This window comes from Salvelinus namaycush, chromosome 22, assembly GCF_016432855.1.
Source record: "Salvelinus namaycush isolate Seneca chromosome 22, SaNama_1.0, whole genome shotgun sequence".
NCBI classification, from domain to species: domain Eukaryota; kingdom Metazoa; phylum Chordata; class Actinopteri; order Salmoniformes; family Salmonidae; genus Salvelinus; species Salvelinus namaycush.
Genome location: NC_052328.1, coordinates 8,959,417 through 8,980,819, shown reverse-complemented (window position 1 = coordinate 8,980,819; position 21,403 = coordinate 8,959,417). Strand labels below are relative to the sequence as shown.

The 21,403-nt window shown below is 43.6% G+C and overlaps 1 protein-coding gene and 1 long non-coding RNA gene across 3 annotated transcripts in view; one reads left to right on the top strand and one right to left on the bottom strand.

Moving 5' to 3' along the window:
• The window catches only part of fam204a (family with sequence similarity 204 member A), a 36,381-nt gene extending 21,775 nt beyond the window's left edge, over positions 1–14,606 (bottom strand). Inside the window, exons 1-4 of one of the 2 annotated variants that reach the window (XM_038960342.1) lie at positions 14,185–14,606; positions 13,679–13,769; positions 13,157–13,199; positions 12,641–12,743 (exon numbers count right to left, since the gene is read on the bottom strand). In XM_038960342.1, coding sequence (XP_038816270.1) covers positions 12,641–12,743; positions 13,157–13,199; positions 13,679–13,769; positions 14,185–14,442 — 495 coding nt within the window. In that variant the 5' untranslated portion in view covers positions 14,443–14,606. The remainder of the gene's footprint in view (positions 1–12,640; positions 12,744–13,156; positions 13,200–13,678; positions 13,770–14,184) is intronic. The other variant, XM_038960341.1, reaches the window with a different exon arrangement.
• Positions 1–21,403, top strand: part of LOC120017525 — a 61,565-nt gene that overhangs the window by 8,617 nt on the left and 31,545 nt on the right. The gene's annotated exons all lie outside the window — the stretch shown is intronic.

The window sequence follows — 21,403 nt, the reverse complement described above, 5'->3', positions numbered from 1 at the left end:
GCATACTCCAGTGATGATAAGTGTTTACTTTTAGCTTCCTGTGCCAACCGGAAGTGCCATAATTGGTGTCAAATGGGCTGTTTTGAAGGGTTAAAAATGTCAAATCTTTCCAAAACTTCATAATTGTGATTAGGCTACCCTCCTGAACTGTAAATCAGTCATTAGTCCCATCAGATTTCAAAGAAAAATTTACACACCCAAACAGAAATGATGGAGGGACACACTGAGGGGCTAAGAGGCAGACAGTGCCTGTGGTAGTTACTTTTGTTCCAACTTTTAAAGAACCGTCAGACCTAGAGTTCTGAAAATTTACAAACCTGTTCTAGACCTCAGGTTGATTGTGCACGGTGAGTTATGTGGCTCTAGAAGGTTCTCAGACCGATAAACAGCCTCGTGTATTTGCTATGTTTTCAATTCATTTTCAGCTCAACGAAACGGACGACATTTAGAAAAGTCCCAGAGTCTCAAGACTAGGTGCATTGAAACCGGCTCGGTCCATAGAGACAGACCCCAACGAGCCTGTTTGATTGCTCATTCAAGGACCCCGTAGCAAGGCAATGAAAAAAGTGGATTTTCAGCACCAATTAAGGTATTGCTCGGGCACCGAATGACCTATCGAGCCGAAACTTGGGATTCGAGGTCGCCTCACATAGGGCTAAACATAATGTGAGAACTGGACCCGCAGCTAGAACATAACTACGTATTATTTGTTTTATTATGGTTTAAATGGAAGGCGCTGTGAATTTTGGGCCTGCTCTGAAATATGTTATAGTTGGCTTCTAAAGGAGTTGGAAAAAGTGAGTTTGGTGTCAGATGGTATCAGTTTGGTGTCTGACAATATCCAATTGACTGATGGACACTGACTTGCTAGTTGACTTTTGTGCATTTGCAATATGTTTCAACGGGGGGGTACCATCACCAAAATCGACATGATGAAATTTCCACGCAACGAGCGATGGAGAGGAACCACTAACACTGCCCGGCCATCCTGAGGTCATCAGGACGTTCAATTTTGTATTTCTAAAGTATTTAAAGAATGCACGTTACATTTGCAATATGATTCAACACATCATATTGCAAATGTAACACTGTGTGTTATGTTTGCAATATGATTCAACACATCATATTACAAATGTAACACTGTGTGTTATGTTTGCAATATGATTCAACACATCATATTACAAATGTAACACTGTGTGTTATGTTTGCAATATGATTCAACACATCATATTGCAAATGTAACACTGTGTGTTATGTTTGCAATATGATTCAACACATCATATTGCAAATATAACAGTGTGTGTTTGCAATATGATTCAACAGTGTGTTATGTTTGCAATATGATGTGATGTTTTTCACTGTTGAATCATATGCAAATGTAACGTGCATTCTTTAAATAAACCCTATGTGGGTTATGAATGTCTTATGAACCTGTCTTCAATGACAATCCATCAAGCCACTATGAGGTCTACCTGTGTTGATTCTAAGCTTCCTGGAGCAACCGGAAGTGATAAAATCACCCTAAAAGTGTTTTACCCAACCAGCAGTTTGTGATATATAGTGCATTCAACCCTGTGTAAATCAGTCAGTTCTTAACGTATAGACTTAAAACTCAGGATTCTGTAAAAGCATACCCCGATCAGGATAGGTGTTTACTTATAGCTTCCTGTGCCAACCGGAAGTGCCTTAAAATGGGGTCATAGGTGCTGTTTCAAAGGGTTAAAAAAGTCAGATCTTTCCAAAACTTTAAGTGTGTGATTAGGCAACCCTCATGAAGTGTAAATCAGTCATTTCTCTAATCAGATGTCAAAGAAAAGCTCACACACACACACACAGACACACACAGCAAGGATGGAATGAAAAAGTATGGTGCTTAAAGACACACAGAGCCTTAAATGCTTTTAGGGGGGATCCAGACTTCCATACCCGCTCTGGGAGCACTATACTACGGGCAAAAATCAATGGGTGCTGGCCTGAGTGATTTATGGAGGTTTTCAAAAAAAGTCAAAAAATATTCTGTTTCATGTTTTGGGTTACCACACACGATTTTCAATACAGTTTTAAATGCTTCATTTTGGCCTTTAAAAAAAAAAAGTTATTTTCGACTATGAAGGGGGTGATACGTTTTTTCCAAATTTTTGACATTTTTTACTTCCTATGAAATCACATTCCAAATGCACAAAACATATTCCTTAAGTCCAAATAAAAATGTCCTAAAAATTATGTTAATAAAATTTGACAAAAGTATTTTCATACAGTTCTTACACATGTGTAATTGACATAAAACTCGAAAGAATTTCGAAAAAAGGTCCAGAAAGCACTTTTTTAAGGGGGTTATAAATTTTTGCCAAAACTTTCAAAATCTCAAAATTTTACTCTTGGGTCTTGACTTGCGTTACAAAAGGCCTATGAAAAATTTAGATAGAAAACACTCGCCCACTATAGGATTTTTGGGGTGTTACACAGCTCATTTACAATATGGCATTTGCCATCAACTTTGGACGAAACAGCGCCGGATGTAATATGAAATCCCACACAATCCCATCGTGTATATGGTCCGCTCGGTGCCAATAAGTTGCCATGTTATTTTGTACAATTGAGGGGGGACTTCCCTTACAGGAATAAAAGTGAATATGCCAAATTGGCAAATCACTTTGCCTAACAACAGCATAGACCTAGGACTAGCAGTTATATCTTTAAAATTGCAGAAGTAGTGTAATATGGACACCAAAAATGTATTTGTCATGTAATTTCATAACCAGTTCATGTTGTGAAAAATGGCCTCTAGGCTACTATCTTGTCATTCTAGGTAACACTTCACTTGACACCCAGCGCCATGACACGTTACGACACGGTCAAAACCATGTCATAATGCGTCATAACACCTGCCATAACATGGTCATAACACTGTCAGGACACATATTTAGACCTGTTGTGAAAAATATGGCTGGTTATGACAGTGTCAAAACCCACAAAACCTACCACACAAGGCAAAACATTCCATTACACCATAAACACACTGTTGACAAGTAGTCCATGTTATATGAAACTGTCTGAAATGTACCATATTAAATGATCACTGTAATTGCGCACACATTGATGTCAGACATGCAACTAGCCCAATCAAATCAAACTTTATTTGTCACATGCGGCGAATACAACAAGTGTAGACTTTACCGTGAAATGCTTACTTACAAGCCCTTAACTATTCTTGAACTGCATTGTTGGTTAAGAAAGTATTTACCAAGTAGACTAAAATAAAAAGTAATAATAAAAAAGTAACACAATAAGAACAACAATAATGAGGTTATATACAGGGGGCACCTGTACCGAGCCAGTGTGTGGGGGTACAGGTTAGTTGAGGTAATTTGTACATGTAGGTGGGGGTGAAATGACTATGCATAGATAATAAACAGCGAGTAGCAGCAGTGTACAAAAGGAAGGGGGGGGGGGGTCAATGTAAATTGTCTGGTGGCAATTTAATTAATTGTTCAGCAGTCTTATGGCTAAGGGGTAAAAGCTGTTGAGGAGCCTGTTGGTCCTAGACTTGGCGCTCTGGTACCGCTTGCTGTGCGGTAGCAGAGAAAACAGTCTATGACTTGGGTGACTGGAGTCTCTGACAATTTTATGGGCTTTCCTCTGACACCGCCTATTATATAGGTCCTGGATGGCAGGAAGCTATGCCCCAGTGATGTACTGGGCCGTTCACAGTACCCTCTTTAGCGCCATATCAGGCGGTGATGCAACCGGTCAGAATGCTCTCGATAGTGCAGCTGTAGAACCTTTTGAGGATCTGGGGACCCATGCCAAATCTTTTCAGTCTCCGGAGGGGGGAAAGGTTTTGTCGTGCCCTCTTCACGACTGTCTTGGTACGTTGGGACCATGATAGTTCGTTGGTGATGTGGACACCAAGGAACTTGAAACTCTCGACCCGCTCCACTACAGCCCCGTCGATGTTAATGGGGGCCTGTTCGGCCCGCCTTTTCCCGTAGTCCACGATCAGCTCCTTAGTCTTGCTCACATTGAGGGAGCGGTTGTAGTCCTGGCACCACACGGCCAGGTCTCTGACCTCCTCCCTATAGGCCGTCTCATCGCTGTAGGTGATCAGGCCTACCACTGTTGTGTCGTCAGCAAACTTAATGATGGTGTTTGAGTCTACAAGTTATTTAAAATATGATGAAAAAACATGACTGTAAAGAATTCATTAAAACAACAAACGAAAGGAAACTTCTTGGCACGGAAAAAACACGTTTGAATCCATGCGGGTATTGACACTCCTGTGTAAGTGTCATAACCAGCCATAAAATAACATAATATATGTCACAACAGGTGTAAATATTTGGGTCCTGACAGTGATGACCATATTATGATAGGTTATGACAAATTATGTCAGCTGTTATGATATATTATGACATGGTTATGACGCTGGATGTCAAGTAATGTGTTACCTCATTCTAATGTCAGATGCATATTGCCATCACACTGCCCTATCCCATCTGGACAAGAGGAATACCTATGTAAGAATGCTGTTCATCAACTATAGCTCAGCATTCAACACCATAGTACCCTCCAAGCTCATCATTAAGCTTGGGGCCCTGGGTTGAAACCCGCCCTGTGCAACTGGGTCCTGGACTTCCTGACGGGTCGCCCCCAGATGGTGAAGATAGTAAACAACACCGGCACTTCGCTGATCCTCAATACAGGGGCCCCACAAGGGTGCGTGCTCAGCCCCCTCCTGTACTCCCCTGTTCACCCATGACTGCGTGGCCACACACGCCTCCAACTCAATCATCAAGTTTGCAGGCGAAAACAGTAGTAGACCTGATTACCAACAATGACGAGACAGCCTACAGGGAGTAGGTGAGAGCCCTGGTGGAGTGGTGCCAGGAAAATAACAAAGGAGTTGATCGTAGACTTCGGGAAACAGCAGAGGGAGCACCCCCCTATCCACATCGACGGGCCCGCAGAGGAGAAGGTGGAAAGCTTCAAGTTCCTCGGCGTACACATCACTGACATTTCTGTGTGGACCTCTAGTTTTGCAAGGGGACATTGCCATGCTGAAACAGGAAAGGGCCTTCTCCAAACTGTTGCCACAAAGTTGGAAGCACAGAATCGTCTAGAATGTCATTGCATGTTGCAGTGTTAAGATTTTCCTTCACTGGAACTAAGGGGCCTAACCCGAACCATGAAAAACAGACCTAGACCATTATTCCTCCTCCACCACCAAACTTTACAGTTGGCACTATGCATTGGGGCAGGTAGCGTTCTCCTGGCATCCGTCAAACCTAGATTAGTCCGTCGGACAGCCAGATGGTGAAGCGTGATTCATCACTCCAGAGAACGCATTTCCACTGCTCCAGAGTCCACTACTGAGACGAGCTTAACATCACTCCAGCCAACGCTTGGCATTGCGCATGGTGATCTTAGGCTTGAGCGCGGCTGCTCGGCCTTGGAAACCCATTTCATGAAGCTCCCGACGAACAGTTCTCGTGCTGACGTTGCGTCTAGAGGCAGTTTGGAACTCGGTAGTGAGTGTTGCAACCGAGGACAGACAAATTGTACGCACTACACACTGCAGCACTCGGCCGTCCCGTTCTGTGAGCTTGTGTGGCCTACCACTTTGCGGATGAGCCATTGTTGCTCCTAGATGTTTCCACTTCACAATAACAGCACTTACAGTTGACTGGGGCAGCTCTAGCAGGGCAGAAATGTTATCAACTGACTTGTTGGAAAGGTGTCATCCTATGACGGTGCCACGTTGAAAGTCACTGAGCTCTTCAGTAAGGCCTTTCTACTGACAATGTTTGTCTATGGAGATTGCATGGCCGTGTGCTCGATTTTATACTGTCAGCAACGGGTGTGGTTGAAATACCCGAATACACTAATTTGAAGGTGTCCTCATACTTTTGAATATATAGTGTATGACCACTAAGCACTTCTGGACATAAGATCGACAAATACTAACGTCGATTTCGACTTCAACTCGACTCAGCTGTTCATACCGGACCCTATTCCTTTGTTCCATGGGCTACCAAAACGACGTAGGCATAGACGCGGGAGACGAGGAGGAGTCCTGGTGAAATTGAGGCAAAGAGTAAAGCGAACAGCGCTCCTGTCTGTTCCATTGGCAAATGTCCAGTCACTCGAGAATAAGATGGATGAGCTTCTTTTCAGAGTCTCCTGCTGCTTTAAGTGTGAGGGAAATCTCAAGCTTTCATTCACCTGATATAGATTCCCTCATGGTAAGCTGCAGACCCTTCTATCTACCAAGAGAGTTCTCATCCATAATTATCACAGCTGTCTACATCCCGCCCCAAGCCAACACCACTCTGGCACTCAACGAACTGTATGGGGCCATAAACAAACAAGAAATTGCTCACCCAGAGGCAGTGTTTTTGGTAGGCGGAGAATTGAACATGGGAAGACTTTAAACCGTCCTACCTCACTTCTACCAACATGTCTCATGAGCCACTAGGGGCGCTGAAACTCTAGACCACTTGTATGCATTTCTGTGGGTAGAATAAAAGGCCTTCCAAGCAAATCTTACCCATGACTCCATTCTCCTGCTTACTGTTTACAAACAAAAGCTCAAACAGAAAGTACTAGTGATGCGCTCAATACGGAAGTGGTCAGATGAAGCAGACACGAGGCTACAAGATGGTTTTGCTAGTACATACTGGGATGTGTTCTAGGCAGGGAATAAAACTAACACCCGCCACCTGCGGGTAGATTTAGGTATTGGCGGGTAAGAATGTCTATTTTATCAGCCACGTTGGCGGGTGGTCAATTTGCAGTGCTCTACAGTGCAAGCGTTACATTTGCGACTAAAAATAGCAAAAAGTCAAGTATGTGCAATTGTGCGCCGCCCTATGGGACTCCCAATCACGGCCGGATGTGATGCAGCCTGGAATCGAACCAGGGACCGCAGTGACGCCTCTTGCACCGAGATGTAGAGCCTTAGACCGCTGCGCCACTCGGGAGCCCCAATAGCATTGAGGAGTTTACCACAACAGTCACGGGCTTCATCAATAAGTGCATAGACGATGTCGTCCCCACAGTGACTACAAGAACGTATCTAAACCAAAAACCATGGATTACAGGCAATATCCGCGCTGGACTAAAGAACAAACGGCTTACAAGGAACGGGACATGGACACATACAAGAAAGCCCAATACAACCTCCGACGAGACATTAAACATTCGAAAGGACAATATAGGAAGAAGGTGGGATCCTATTACACCAGTTCCGATGCTCGTCGTATGTGGCAGGGCTTGCAGACGATAACGTATTACATAGGGAAACCCAGCCATGAGTTGCCCTGCGATGCAGAACTACCAAACGAGCAAAATGCCTTATGCTCGATTCAAAGAATTTAACACTGTGACTTGAGTGAAAGCCGCTGTTGTTAAGGATGACTGTGTGATCTAGCTCTCCGTGGCCGATGTGAGCAAAACATTTAGACAGGTTAACAAATCACAAGGCTGCCGGGCTAGATGGAACAACAGGGCACATTCTCAAAGCATGCGCAGACCAGCTGGCAAGTGTCTTCACAGACATTTTCAATCTATCCTTGACCCACTCTGTAACCCCAACATGTTTCAAGCTGACCACGATTGTCCCTCTTCCCAAGAGCTCCAAGGTAACCTGCCTAAATGGCTAGCTCCATTTACTATGAAGTGTGAAGTGCTTTGAAAGGCTGGTCACGACACACATCAATACCATCGTTCAAGACCCCCTAAACCCACTCCAATTCGCATTCTGCCCCAACAGATCCACAGATGACGCAATCTAATTGCACTTCACACTACCCTCTCCCACCTGGACAAGAGGGTAAATAACTGAGAATATTGTTCACAGACTACTGCTCAGCGATCAACACCATAGTACCCTCCAAGCTCGAGACCCTGGGACTGAACCCCTCCATCTGCAACTGGATCCTGGACTTTCTGACGGGACGGCCCCAGGTGGTGAGGGTAGGCAACAACACCTCCGCCACGCTGACCCTCAAGATGGGGGCCCCTCTGGGGTGTGTGCTTAGTCCCCTCCTGTACAACCTGTTCACCCACGACTCCAACACCACCATCAAGTCTGCTGACGACACGACGGCGGTAGGCCTGAGGGAGTTGGTCTTAGCAGTGTGGTGACAGGACAACAACCTCTGCATCAACGTCAGTAAGACCAAGGAGCTGATTGTGGACTATAGGAGAAAAGAGGGGAGAGCACGACCCCATCCAGATCGACGGGGCTGTTATTAAGCGGGTCGAGAGCTTCAATTCCTTGGCGTCCACATGACTAAATACCTAACATAGTCCACACACACCCACACAGAGGGTTGTAAAGAGGGTACGTCTCTTCCCCCTGAGGAGGCTGAAAAGATTTGGCATGGGCTCTCGTATCCTCAAAAAGTTATACAGCTGCACCATTGAGAGCATCTTGACTGGCTACATCACCGCTTGGTATGGCAAATATATCGCCCTTGACCACAAAATGCTACGGAGGGTGGTGCAGACAGCCCAGTACATCACTGGGGCCGAGCTCCCAGCCATCCCGGACCTCTATATCAGGCGGTGTCAGACACTCCAGCCACCAAAGCCATAGACTGTTCACTCTTTTACCGTCCAGTAAACGGTACCGGAGCATCGGCTCTCGACCCAACAGGCCCAGGGACAGCTTCTACCCACAAGCCATAAGACTACTAAAACGCCAGACTGATAAATAGTCAATTAATGGTACCTGAACGATCTGCACTGACCCTACAAACACTCACTATTTGACCTAGACAGTTTGTGTGTATGTATTGATGTGTAGGCTACATGTGCCTTTTTTAAATATGACGTAGTTATGTTCTTGTCTATTAATGTTCTGTATTATGTAATGTTTCATGTTCTGTGTGGACCCCAGGAAGAGTAGCTGCTGCTTTTGCAACAACTAATGGGGATCCCAATAAAATAACACTAGACTATATAAACCAACCATATACACACTCACACTACATTGACACATACACACACACACAATCAAATCAAAGTTTATTTGCCGCATACAACAGGTGTAGACCTTACAGTGAAATGTTTACTTACGAGCCCTAACCAACAGTGGAATTTAAGTAAAAAAATAGGTATTAGGTGAACAATAGATAAGTAAATAAATTAAAAACAACAGTAAAAAGACAGTGAGAAATAACAGTAGTAAGGCTATATACAGTAGCGAGGCTATATACAGGCTAGGTTAGTCGGGCTAATTGAGGTAGTATGTACATGTAGATAAGGTTAAAGTGACTATGCATATATGATAAACAGAAAGTAACAGTAGCGTAAAAGAGGGGTTGGCGTGTGGTGGGACACAATGCAGATAGTCCGGGTAGGCAATGTGCGGGGGCACCGGTTAGTCGGGCTAATTGAGGTAGTATGTGCATGAATGTATAATTAAAGTGACTATGCATATATGATAAACAGAGAGTAGCAACAGCGTAAAACGGGTTGTGGGGGGTGGGACAATGCAAATAGTCCGGGTAGCCATTTGATTACCTGTTCAGGAGTCTTATGGCTTGGGGGTAAAAGCTGTTGAGAAGCCTTTTGGTCCTAGATTTGGTATTCCGGTACCGCTTGCCATGCGGTAGTAGAGAGAACAGTCTATGATTGGGGTGGCTGGGGTCTTTGACAATTTTTAGGACCTTCCTCTGACACCACCTGGTGTAGAGGTCCTTGATGGCAGGCAGCTTAGCCCCAGTGATGTACTGGGCCGTACGTACTACCCTCTGTAGTGCCTTGCAGTCGGAGGCCGAGACGTTTCCGTACCAGGCAGTGATGCAACCAGTCAGGTTGCTTTCGATGTTGCAGCTGTAGAACCTTATGAGGATCTGAGGACCCATGCCAAATCTTTTTAGTTTCCTGAGGGGGAATAGGCTTTGTCGTGCCCTCTTCACGACTGTCTTGGTGTGTTTGGACCATTCTAGTTTGTTGGTGATGTGGATACCAAGGAACTTGAAGCTCTCAACCTGCTCCACTACAGCCCCATCGATGAGAATAGGGGCGTACTCCACAATCATTTCCTTTGTCTTGATAATGTTGAGGGATAGGTTGTTATTCTGGCACCACTCCACCAGGGCTCTCACCTCCTCCCTGTAGGCTGTCTCACCGTTGTTGGTAATCAGGCCTACCACTGTTGTATCATCAGAAAACTTGATGATTGAGTTGGAGACGTGCGTAGCCACGCAGTCATGGGTGAACAGGGAGTACAGGAGGGAGCTGAGCACGCACCACTGTGGGGCCCCCGTGTTGAGGATAAGCGTGGCAGAGGTGTTATTATTGCCTACCCTTCCCACCTGGGGTCAGCCCATCAGGAAGTCAAGGACCCAGTTGCACAGGGAGGGGCTCAGACCCAGGGCCCTAAGCTTAATGATGAGCTTGGAGGGCACTATGGTGTTGAACGCTGAAGTATTCCTCTTGTCCAGGTGGGATAGGGAAGTGTGCAGTGTAATGTTGACTGGATAGGGAAGTGTGCAGTGTAATGGTGATTGCGTCATCCGTGGATCTGTTGGGGCAGTATGCAAATTGTAGTGAGTCTAGGGTTTCGGGTAAGGTGATATGGTCCTTAACTATCCTCTCAAAGTAATTCATGACGACAGAAGTGAGTGCTACGCGGCACTGCTCATTAAGTTCAGTTACCTTCGCTTTCTTGGGTGCAGGAACAATGGTGGGCATATAAGCAAGTGGGGACAACAGACTGGCATAAAGAGAGATTGAATATGTCCGTAAACACTACAGCCAGCTGGTCTGCACACGTCAGAGGACGCGGCTTGGGATGCGGTCTGGGTCGGCAGCCTTGTGAAGGTTAAGACGCTTGAAAGTCTTACATCGGTCACGGAGATCGGGAGCACACAGTCCTCGTGAGCGGCGGGGGCCCACGTCAGCGGCTAAAGTGTTGTTTTCCTCTTAGCGGGCGAAGAAGATGCTTAGCTTGTTCAGTAGTGAGGCATTGGTGTCCGCGACATGGCTGGCTTTCCCTTTATTTATTTACCCCTTTTTCGTGGTATCCAATTGGTAGTTACAGTCTTGTCCCATCGCTGCAACTCCCGTACGGACTCGGGAGAGGCGAAGGTTGAGAGCCGTACGCCCTCCAAAACACAACCGAGCCAAGGCGCACTGCTTCTTGACACAATGCTGGAGGAAACCCCATACACCTGGCGACCATGTCAGAGTGCACTGAGCCCGGGCCCGCCACAGGAGTCGCTAGTGCGCGATGGGACAAGTAAATCCCTGCCGGCCAAACCCTCCCCTAACCCGGACGACGCTGGGCCAATTGTGCACCGCCCCATGGGTCTCCCGGTCGCATCCGGCTGCGACAGAGCCTGGACTTCTAGTGGCACAGCTAGCACTGCGATGCAGTGCCTTAGACCACTGCGCCACTCGGGAGGCCTCGCTTTCCCTTTTAATCCATGATTGTCTGGAGTCTCTGCCACATGCGTCTTGTGTCTGAGCCGTTGAATTGCGACTCCACTTTGTCCCTGTACTGTCGTTTTGGCTCTTTGATTGCCTTACGTTGGTTGGATTAGTTTTAATCATCACAGTAGGAACAACATCCTCTATGGACTTTCTGATGAACCAAGTCAGAGTCAGTGTGTCGACACTATTCACAGAGGCAACCCGGAACATTTCCCAGTCCACGTGATCAAAACAGTCCTGAAGCATAGATTCCGATTGGTCAGACCAGCATGAATTTGATTGAACATAGCTATGTTCCCCCCTATATCTTAATATAATCACATGAAATTGTTTTGCAGATTATTATCAATGACTTATTAACAGCTGTAACAAGTTGTCCACCGCAGGGATTTCTCACTGGTGCCGTAGTTTATAGAAAGACCCAAATAGATTTTAATTGTCTAGCACTTTAATTGACTTAGGCCTAACATTTTTTTATGTCATGTCAATATGTAAATGACATTGATCACTAATGAGAATGTTTGAAAATGGAGGAGCAAGGCCTTTTCGTTATGTTGACTTCACAAGTTCTGTTTAATTTAGCTTCTTGTTAAATATATCTTATCCATTCAAAGTAGGCCGTTTTTGCTGCAAAAACAGAGCAAAAACTAAATTTGATGGTACTTTCAGATAAACGGAATTTTCTATACACCTTTTTCTATACACCTTTTCATCAAAATGTAGGCTAGTGCTATGTAGGCTAGAGTCATATCCATGTAGGCTAGATCCATGGGCCTGACAATTAGGCTATTCAAAGTGTGAGAGGCTATGTTATTGTGCATGTACTGAGTGCACTCTGAGCTTTCCACATACAGTAACACGGTGAGCAGGAGCTGTTGGGTTTCTGTATAGACATTCAGTACAGACACTTCTCTCTAGAGCAAATCTACATTTTACTTTAATCTCAACCCAAAAAAAGTGGAATGGAGAATCATCCCAATGTCAAGATTAAGGTAATCTCATCATTAGAATGTAACACAATCGTTTATATTTTACACAATGTCAGGTTTGAGTCTAGAAACCTCTTAAGCCGCCTGTCATATTTAATAAAACAATGAGAAGTTACACAGGTATGGATACAGAAAGACAGAACATGTTCAATGCTTTTGCCATAACTTGATGGCATTAGACACATGCAGACTATTTTTTTTTTTACCTTGGGAGCAGGCTTGTAACAGGCAGGGGGTTGAAATCTATCATTGATGCCAAAGTACTGCGTCAGCCCATCCCAATGCTTGTCATGCTCTGCTCGAGGCTCTCTGGTGAAGAAGAAAAATTAGTGTTCATGTTTATTATCGGTTCAGGACAAGACTACAGCATATGTTAAGGCTATAAACGGGTGCTAAGTACCAATCAAATTTTTGGAATGCCCGGGTAGAATAGGCTTTCAGTTAGGCCTACACCAACAACAAGGCTATATCCCGATTCTCCACCCTTTTCCATAAGTGTGCACGTGGACACTCCTTGTCATGGATTTAAAGCATAGGATTGGTGTAGCCTAAGCATTGGCTGGAGGGAGTTTCCATGCATGGAAGTGTGCAAGCTCTAATGCGCACTTTGGGAGAATGGTGGAAAATTGGGACAAAGCCTTTGAAGACTCTTTAGTAGTTAGTGGAATACTGTATAGAACTATGTTTGAACAGATTTTGTGATACATTTAGGCCTACGTTACCTTTCATTGTTTGATTCCATGTTCTTAGTCCCTGATTCATCATCTGTTTAGTGACATGAAACACAAAGAAATGAATCTTGTCAACTCCAAAATCACCCAATTTTACAGTCCGTCGTATTGTGTCATAACTCATGGCCTCAGAAATATTAACGTACACTGTGATCATATCCAAAACATTGAAAAGAGGTAGACCGGCTGACTATTTCTTTCAGTGACTTTCAATGGAATAGTATATTATTTAATTATGTTCCACTCAGATCCATTCCAGTTCAGCTTTTATAGGCAAAAGACTAACTCAATTATAATACCATTTTGAATTTAACAAAGGAACACAGCACTTTAACAAAAACACTAACGTTGGGGTCATGAGACACTTAGAATTTGGACACAGGATGAACCCTCTTCTTTCCACATTTCCATTATTTCTGGGATAAGTCAAGTAGGTTACATCTGACCAGGGCAAAGACGTCCTGGATCGTTATCTTTTCAGTGGCTGTGTGGTTAAAAAGAAGTGCAATTGACCTTTCTTATGTCGTCGTCTTCCCCGCTGTCTTTTTTTGGGGAGCTTCATTGTCTTGATCTCGTCTTTTTTCTTCTGTAGCTCTTTAAATCTCTAAAGAACATGAAGTGTAACCATTCATTTTAGCAACAACAATGTACGCAACAAAAGCATTTACCCGACTCATGAAAATCTCCCTTTCAACAGTTGATGAATTGTGTGTAATGTGTATATGGTAGAAAAACATAAAATGTAGCTTTACAAAGATGAGTAGCTTATCCACATTTGACTTGCTTTTGAAAGTGGCGCTGATCCTGGGAAACGGGAATAAGTGGTATAGCCAAGCAATGCAGCCATTTTGTTATAACACGTTAATGTTTTCCATGCAGGTTTCATCATTCATGGACTGCCTATCCAAAAGTAGTAGGGGATGCTATAGAGTATATAGGCAACATCGCTAACTAGCTAGCTAGCTAACGTTAGCTTGATATGCAACACCTGACTAGCAAGCATAACATGTGTGACATACTTGCCACTTCTCCTCGGAAATCCCGGGTAAGCAGTCCAACGACTTGTCATGTTCTATGACGGGCTGTGTATGAGAAGAACTTGTGTCTACAAGTGTCCCACAGTTTTCCTTAAGACCACGCGGAAGTCCAACTGCACGACATTTGTTTGAGGCTAACGTTTTTTCTTGATCTGCAACTACACTTTGTCCTTGGTCGTCCTCATAATCTGAACTAATTTCAGCATCGCTCAGACCTTTCGGTAAAAGTCCGCTATACATCTTGAGAATGGCAAATCAACAGCAACTCTGTTTATAACATGTTAGTCACAATCCAAAACAAACTGAAATTTAAAAAATGCATCGAAAACTACTTGAAGCGTTGTAAACATTTTCACTTCCTGGTGGACATTGTGACTCTTGCAAAACAACTGCGCCGATTGGGAAAAACAATATAGTCTCTACCAATGAAAACTGTTCTATCGCTGCACTAAAGCCGATGGTTGCGTTTCAGGTCGTCTTTATTACAGTCGCGCTGCGCATCTCAGATTATTGCTGAGATGTTGAACGATTGTCCCTCTCAGAATTAACCTAATTATAGAGAGATAACCACCATAAATGTGTTGGTATTCCATGGTTAGTTTAAAATACATATCCTATTGCTGCTATTGTATTTTTCAAAAGGTCAGCACATTTTTTTAAAGTAGTTTAGCAGACGCTCATATCCAAAGTGACTTACAGTTAGTGAATTCAAATTAAGATAGCAAGGTGGGACAATCACATATCACAGTCATAGTAAGTAATTTTTTTCCTCGATAAAGTATCTGTCAGCAAAGTCAGAGCTAGTAAGGTGGAGAAAAGGAAAGTGCAAGTATTAGTTCACAAAAGGCCTCATTTATTTATGGGGGGGGGGGGGGGGGTCAGATGATAGGGTGAAGAGGTAGGGTTTCAGATGTTTTCTGAAGATGGGTAGGGACTCTGCTGTCCTAGATTTAGGGTAAGCTGGTTCCACCATTGGGGTGCCAGGACAGAGAAGAGCTTCGACTGGGCTGAGAGACCAGAGGTGGCAGAAAGGAGTGCTCGGGTTGGAGCGTAGGGTTTGACCATAGCCTGAAAGGAGGAAGGGACAGTTCCTCTTGATGCTCTGTAGACAAGTACCATGGTCTTGTAGTGGATGCGAGCTTCGACTGGAAGCCAGTGGAGTGTGCTGAAGAGCAGGGTGACATGGGAGAACTTGGGAAGGTTGAACACAGGCGGGCTGCAGCGTTCTGGATAAGTTGTAGGGGTTTGATGGCACAAGCGATGTGCCCAGCCAACAGCGAGTTGCAGGAGCCTACACTATGTTTAATAGACTAGGTTTATTCTATTCAGATTTTTGACTGTTTAACAAAAGCATAGGCTATTTCACTGGTTTGCCAATAAGGGTAATAACTATTTGGCTTTCTCGATCTAGAAATTCAGGTAAAAAATAATTTAGATTCAGCCAACAGTATCGCCAAGGAAGTTATACAGTGTTAGTAATTGTAGATAAGTGGTTTGTTATAACTGGCAAGTAAATCTGTTATTTATGCCATGTTCTCAGGAAGATAAGTATTCTATTTTGTGACCAATGGTTCACAATTTATTCAAACAGCTGAAGGCATTGCATTATCATTAGAATGATTAGCATGCAAATCTTGTATAGCCCTTGGCATTGGCAAAGGAACATCTACCCTTAAATTGCTAATTCAGTAAATCACATCAGTCTTTTTTAGTTGCAAGTGATTGCCAAACCAATAATCTACATGAATTATGTCTATATGAAAAATGTTGCCTACGATGGAGTGTATATGCCTGTTTGTTTCAATTGTATGGAAGGATGTGGCTGACAACAATAAATGTGTGCATATTCTCTCTGGACTATATTGATTGGTAGACAGCGAACATTATTGTTTACAGATGTCAAAATATGCATAACAGGGTGAAAGTCACAACTAATGACCCAGATCTTCCTTAAAGGTGACCCTCAATCAAAACAAAGGTGAATGACCAAGTAATCTCCTTGACCTCCCTGCACCCTTTGTGGGAAATATTCTCTACTCTACTTTAAATAGAAATGTAATATGCTAAATAAACCAGGGTGATAGGGCTTATGCTATCCTAGTATATTAAAATGTCATTCTGAAAATGTGAAATCTCTATGTTATCCCCTTAAATATGCTACCATTAGCTGCTATCACTCACTCAGAATTATTACCCATTAAATTACTTATGTGATGGAAAAAAGCAGGGTGAACTCTGAAGGTAAACGAGGAACCACAAAGTCCGGGTAAATATTATTTAATAACATGGTGGCAGTAGAAGCTTGAATTATTTTGTATTGATTACCAGACTTTGTGTTCTATTTCACAGTTGAATTATTGTCTCTCTGAGCTGTCTCTCTCTCTCCTTGGCATGTACTCCAGCTCATTATTTCCATAATTTCTTGGTAATTTGGAGTTGGCTGTTTTAAACTTGGAGTCTCTTATTAAGTTTTGGCCATGGTGGATAAGAGGCAGCAGTACTGTAAGTGCAGAGAGATAAACTAATCATCTTAAACCCTTAATTATTAGTATCTTAGTGTGACAGACTGTTTTTGCGAGCTCACCAAATTGAGCCTCAAATGAGGAAAGGCATATCTGTGGAAGTGGTAATAATTTTAAGTAATCTCGATCTGGCTTGGGGTGGCAGAATTCATTAGTGCAGATTAGCACTGTGTGTACAAAGTAAATGAGATATCTAATAGCAAACGTGGAGGTCCAGGGATTCATCATTTCCTGACAAAGATGAGGGATGATGTTAAGAGGCGATTGTATATATTTTAATATTCTGACTTACCCTATATGGATCCGTGTGTGCCGTTAGCCAGTCAGTTATACTTTTTCACCTAGCCTTTGACCTTCCACACATGGCAGTCAGCCACTTTGAACGTTGTATCTAAAACGGAAAAATATGAGGCGCAAATCAGATTATGCAGTGTTATCCGACAGGGTATTAAGAAGAATTGTTTTCTGCAAGGATACGGAGGAAGCTAATTTTGTGTGTAAGGAGAAGGTTGTGGGAAAATTATAAGATTACAAAGAATAATTTGCTGATATAATTACACCAAAATTGGGTACACACAATCATCAAATACATGTATTGCTTGACCTGGGTTAGCCAGTGAAATAAATCTTCCTTCTATAGCCTTTGTTAATTTGTTTTTATCATCTCCAAGTGGTGTTTGTGCAGGCAGTTCAATTTGCATGTGTAATTCCACTGTGCAAATTGACAACAAGTAGATAATTCTAGGAAATAGGCTGGTTGCTGGCCCCAGCTATCTTCCCAAGCCTATTCATTTTGAGGAACCGCTGAGGCATGAAACTCATACATCAACTATTTCCTGACAACGCTCAGGCTTATTGTCCCCTAAAATGTCATTACAGACATTATTTATGAAGCTAATTCATTTATTAAACCATATTTACTCTGACGGAATTTGTCACATTTTATCCATATACCACGCATAGCTTTTGAACAATGGTGTTTTTATGAGTAAAGTCAAATTTCACAAAGTTTTAATTCACCTTAATGGGTTTCACACATGGCATTGTTAAAATATATAAACATGTAAATGGATCATGGTTTTCGAGAGTCTGTTGATGAAAAGTGAGTGCAATCTAACGTCATCCTCAGAAAATATAATTGTGTTAGTTCTCTGTTACTGTAGTCTGGTCTCAGATCTGTATGTGCTGTAGCAAACTCCTCTGACTATCATCGACAATGATATAGTTGAACAAGCTGGATAAAAGCACATACCGATAAGGCCACCACATGCAAACTTGAGGCCACCATTGAATATAACATTGTTATGTTCGATATGTAGCCCCTGGGAGTTATTGTTGTGTTCCTTTTGACTCACCGTAGATGTTCTACGGGAGCCACTGTACCTTGGCTAAACAGCTGTTGTTATGCTAGATCACGAATGTGAGGATCTTAGAGTTGTGGCTAATAAATCTGAGCTGTTTCTAGAGAACTATGTCTCATTCTTCATCCACCTGTCATTCCCACCCTCTCTCTGCCTCCTCCAGACTCGTTTCTGCTTCACCCAGGCGATCCTGTCATTCCCTGGGAGCAATGGAAAGGCTTGCTTGAAACGTACCTCACAGTTATAGGACTGTTTTGCAACTTGCGGTAACTCTCCATGGTTCTAAATCAATAGTTGTTTAGTAGTCCGAAAATGTCAGAAACAATTTTTTATTTTTTATTTAGGGGGTAGATCAGCTTTAATTTTGCAGATAGATTGTAGCTTCCATCAATGTAATTGTCTGCATCACTTCCAATCCCCCATACATTTGTTTGCAAATATATACACTACCGGTCAAAAGTTTTAGAACACCTACTCATTCAAGGGTTTTTCTTTATTTTTACTATTATTCTACATTGTAGAATAATAGTGAAGACATCAAAACTATGAAATAACACTTGTCGAATCATGTAGTAACCAAAAAAGTTTTAACATATCAAAATATATTTTATATTTGAGATTCTTCAAAGTAGCCACCCTTTGACTTGATGACAGCTTTGCACACTTTGTGTAACGTAGACGCTGGGAGTTGAGAAGCAAGTGGTAAGTTTAATATAACAAAGAACATGGAACGATACATAGGACATAGGAGTAGCGTCTTGACATGAAACACAGGAACAATACTGCCTGGGGAAAGAACCTAAGGGAGCGCTGGAGAAAGGGGAGGTAATGAGTGAGGTAATGGAGTCCAGGTGTGCCTCATGATGAAGCACAGGTGCGCGTAATGATTGTTGCCAGGTGCGCATAATAATGATTGCCAGGACCGGTGGTTACTAAACCGGCAACGTCGATTGATGGAGCTAAAGTTCTTGATGAAACGGTGGTAGAAGTTGGTAAACCTCAAAAACCATTGTAACCCCTTTATGGTGGTTGGGACTAGCCATGACCTGACCACATCTACCTTCTTGACGTCCATCTTCACTCCTTGTGGGCTGATTTGGTAGCGTAGGAAGGAGACAGCTTCCAGATGAAACTGGTACTTCTCAGCCTTGACAAACAGTTGGTTAGTCAGGAGGCATTCCAGGACTACTTGGACGTGAGTGATGTGATCCTCCAAGGTAGCCGAGTAGACCAGGATGTCGTCGATATACTTCGTTGAAGAATGCCTGGGACACTGACAGAGCATTGGCTAAGCCAGTGATGAAGAGGGGATGCTCACACCTGCCCCAGAGGTGGAAGATCACGTGACTGTCCCTCGGCTCTCGTGGATCCTGACTTAGGACATACCGGATACTGCTGGAGTTGGTGCCATCCTTGACTAGGGTTAGGGTTTGGCCGGGGTAGGCCGTCATTGTAAATGAGAATTTGTTCTTAACTGACTTGCCTAGTAAAATAAAAGATTAATTAAAAAAAACTACAATAGAGAGCCCCAGCTGTGTCTGTCTGCGTCGCTCCGCCGCGGGGAAGCATATGACTCCTACCTCCATGGGTTCAGGCTCTAATCCAAAGTGTTCACTGAGGGAGGGAGAGAAGCGATGAGAGTGCCGACGCTCCCGAAGTAGGTTATCCAGACAGATGGCCATCGCGATGAGTGCGTCCAAGGAGAGCTTGTTGTCTCGACAGGCCAGTTCCGTCTGGACCTCCTCGCGCAGTCCTCTTCTGAATAACGTACGAAGCGCCGGCTCATTCCATCCGCTAGATGCTTATCATAATTTGGTTGTAATCCAGAGAGGCTAGAAAAAGTATCTAGATCCTCTATGAAGCTGTGGAGGGATCCAAATGGTTGATTTAAAATAAAACATAAATCATCAGTGTACAAGGACACCTTTGTTTTTAAACCCTGGATTTCTAACCCCTTGATATGATTGTTGGATCTGATGTTAATAGCTAACATATCGATGGCAATAATAAAAAGATATGCCGATAGTGGACAACCTTGTTTTACTCCTCTTGACAGTTTAAAACTTTCTGAGAAATAGCCATTATTTACAATTCTACACAAGGTTACTATACATGATGTTAACCCACTTTTCTGGAGGAGCTTTCCTCCTCCAGAGCGATATTCGGGGAATCCTGGTACCTGCCTGGGTTTTCTTTCTCAGTGCTTGCTTATTTTTGAGCTACAGCCATCTTCGTTTTCTTCAGACCGATCGAAGATAGCGTATATAATTATGCTAATGTCGGAAAGGGTGCTCTCCTGGGCTACGGCAGTTTGGGAACAACAATCTGCCATTTGCGGTCATTTGAAGGAATTCATGGCAGAGGTGAAGTTTTTGAGCCTCCGGTATCCAGGAGAAAGGCGGCCAGCAAACTGCTTGACTTACATCAAAACTCCTGTATTGTGGCAGACTACGTTGTGGACTTTCGCACGTTGGCTGCCGAGAGTGCCTGGAATCCAGAGTCTCTTTTCAATACTTTTCTGCACGGATTATCTGAGGAGGTTAAGGATGAGCTAGCTGCTCGGGAACTGCCGGTGGACCTCGACTCTCTTATCGTCTTAACCATTAAAATTGATGGACGCCTAAGGAAACGCAAGAGTGAGAGGAGGTCTGGACTCGGGCTCACTCGCGCACCCGATATGGCGCCTTCACTTTCTATGGAATCTGGAAGTTTCCGAAGGCAGCTCTTCCGAGAGGAGTCGAAGCCACCCGAGCTCTCTCGTGAATCTATGAGGGGTGAGTTGGATACTCCTGAGCCTATGCAGTTGGGAAGAATCAGTTTGGGAGCGCTCACGGAGAATGAACAGTAACTGTTGTCTGTACTATGGAGGGGCAGGACATTTTATAGCTACCTCCCCTATTAGGAAACCCCTGTCTTTAGTGGGTACCAGTACCAAAGTGAGTCAGACTGAGAGTTCCCTAATTCCCATAATGTTTGCTCTTGTGCTGTGGGGAGACCAATCTAAGCCTCTCCGAGTGCTCATTGACTCTGGGGCTGATGAAACTCTTATGGATGCCACGATAGCTTCGGAGCTTGGTATTACCACTCAGCCTCTCTCTGTGCCCATGTATGCTAGAGCACTGGACGGCCGCTCTATAGGGGAAGTCACCCATAGTACTGTGCCCGTTCAATTACGGGTTTCTGGTAACCACAGTGAGACAATACAGTTCCTCCTCATTACATCTCCCCATGTTCCGGTTATTTTGGGGATTTTCCTGGCTCCAAAAACACAATCCTGTGATTGACTGGAACACAAGCTCCATCCTGGGTTGGAGCCCA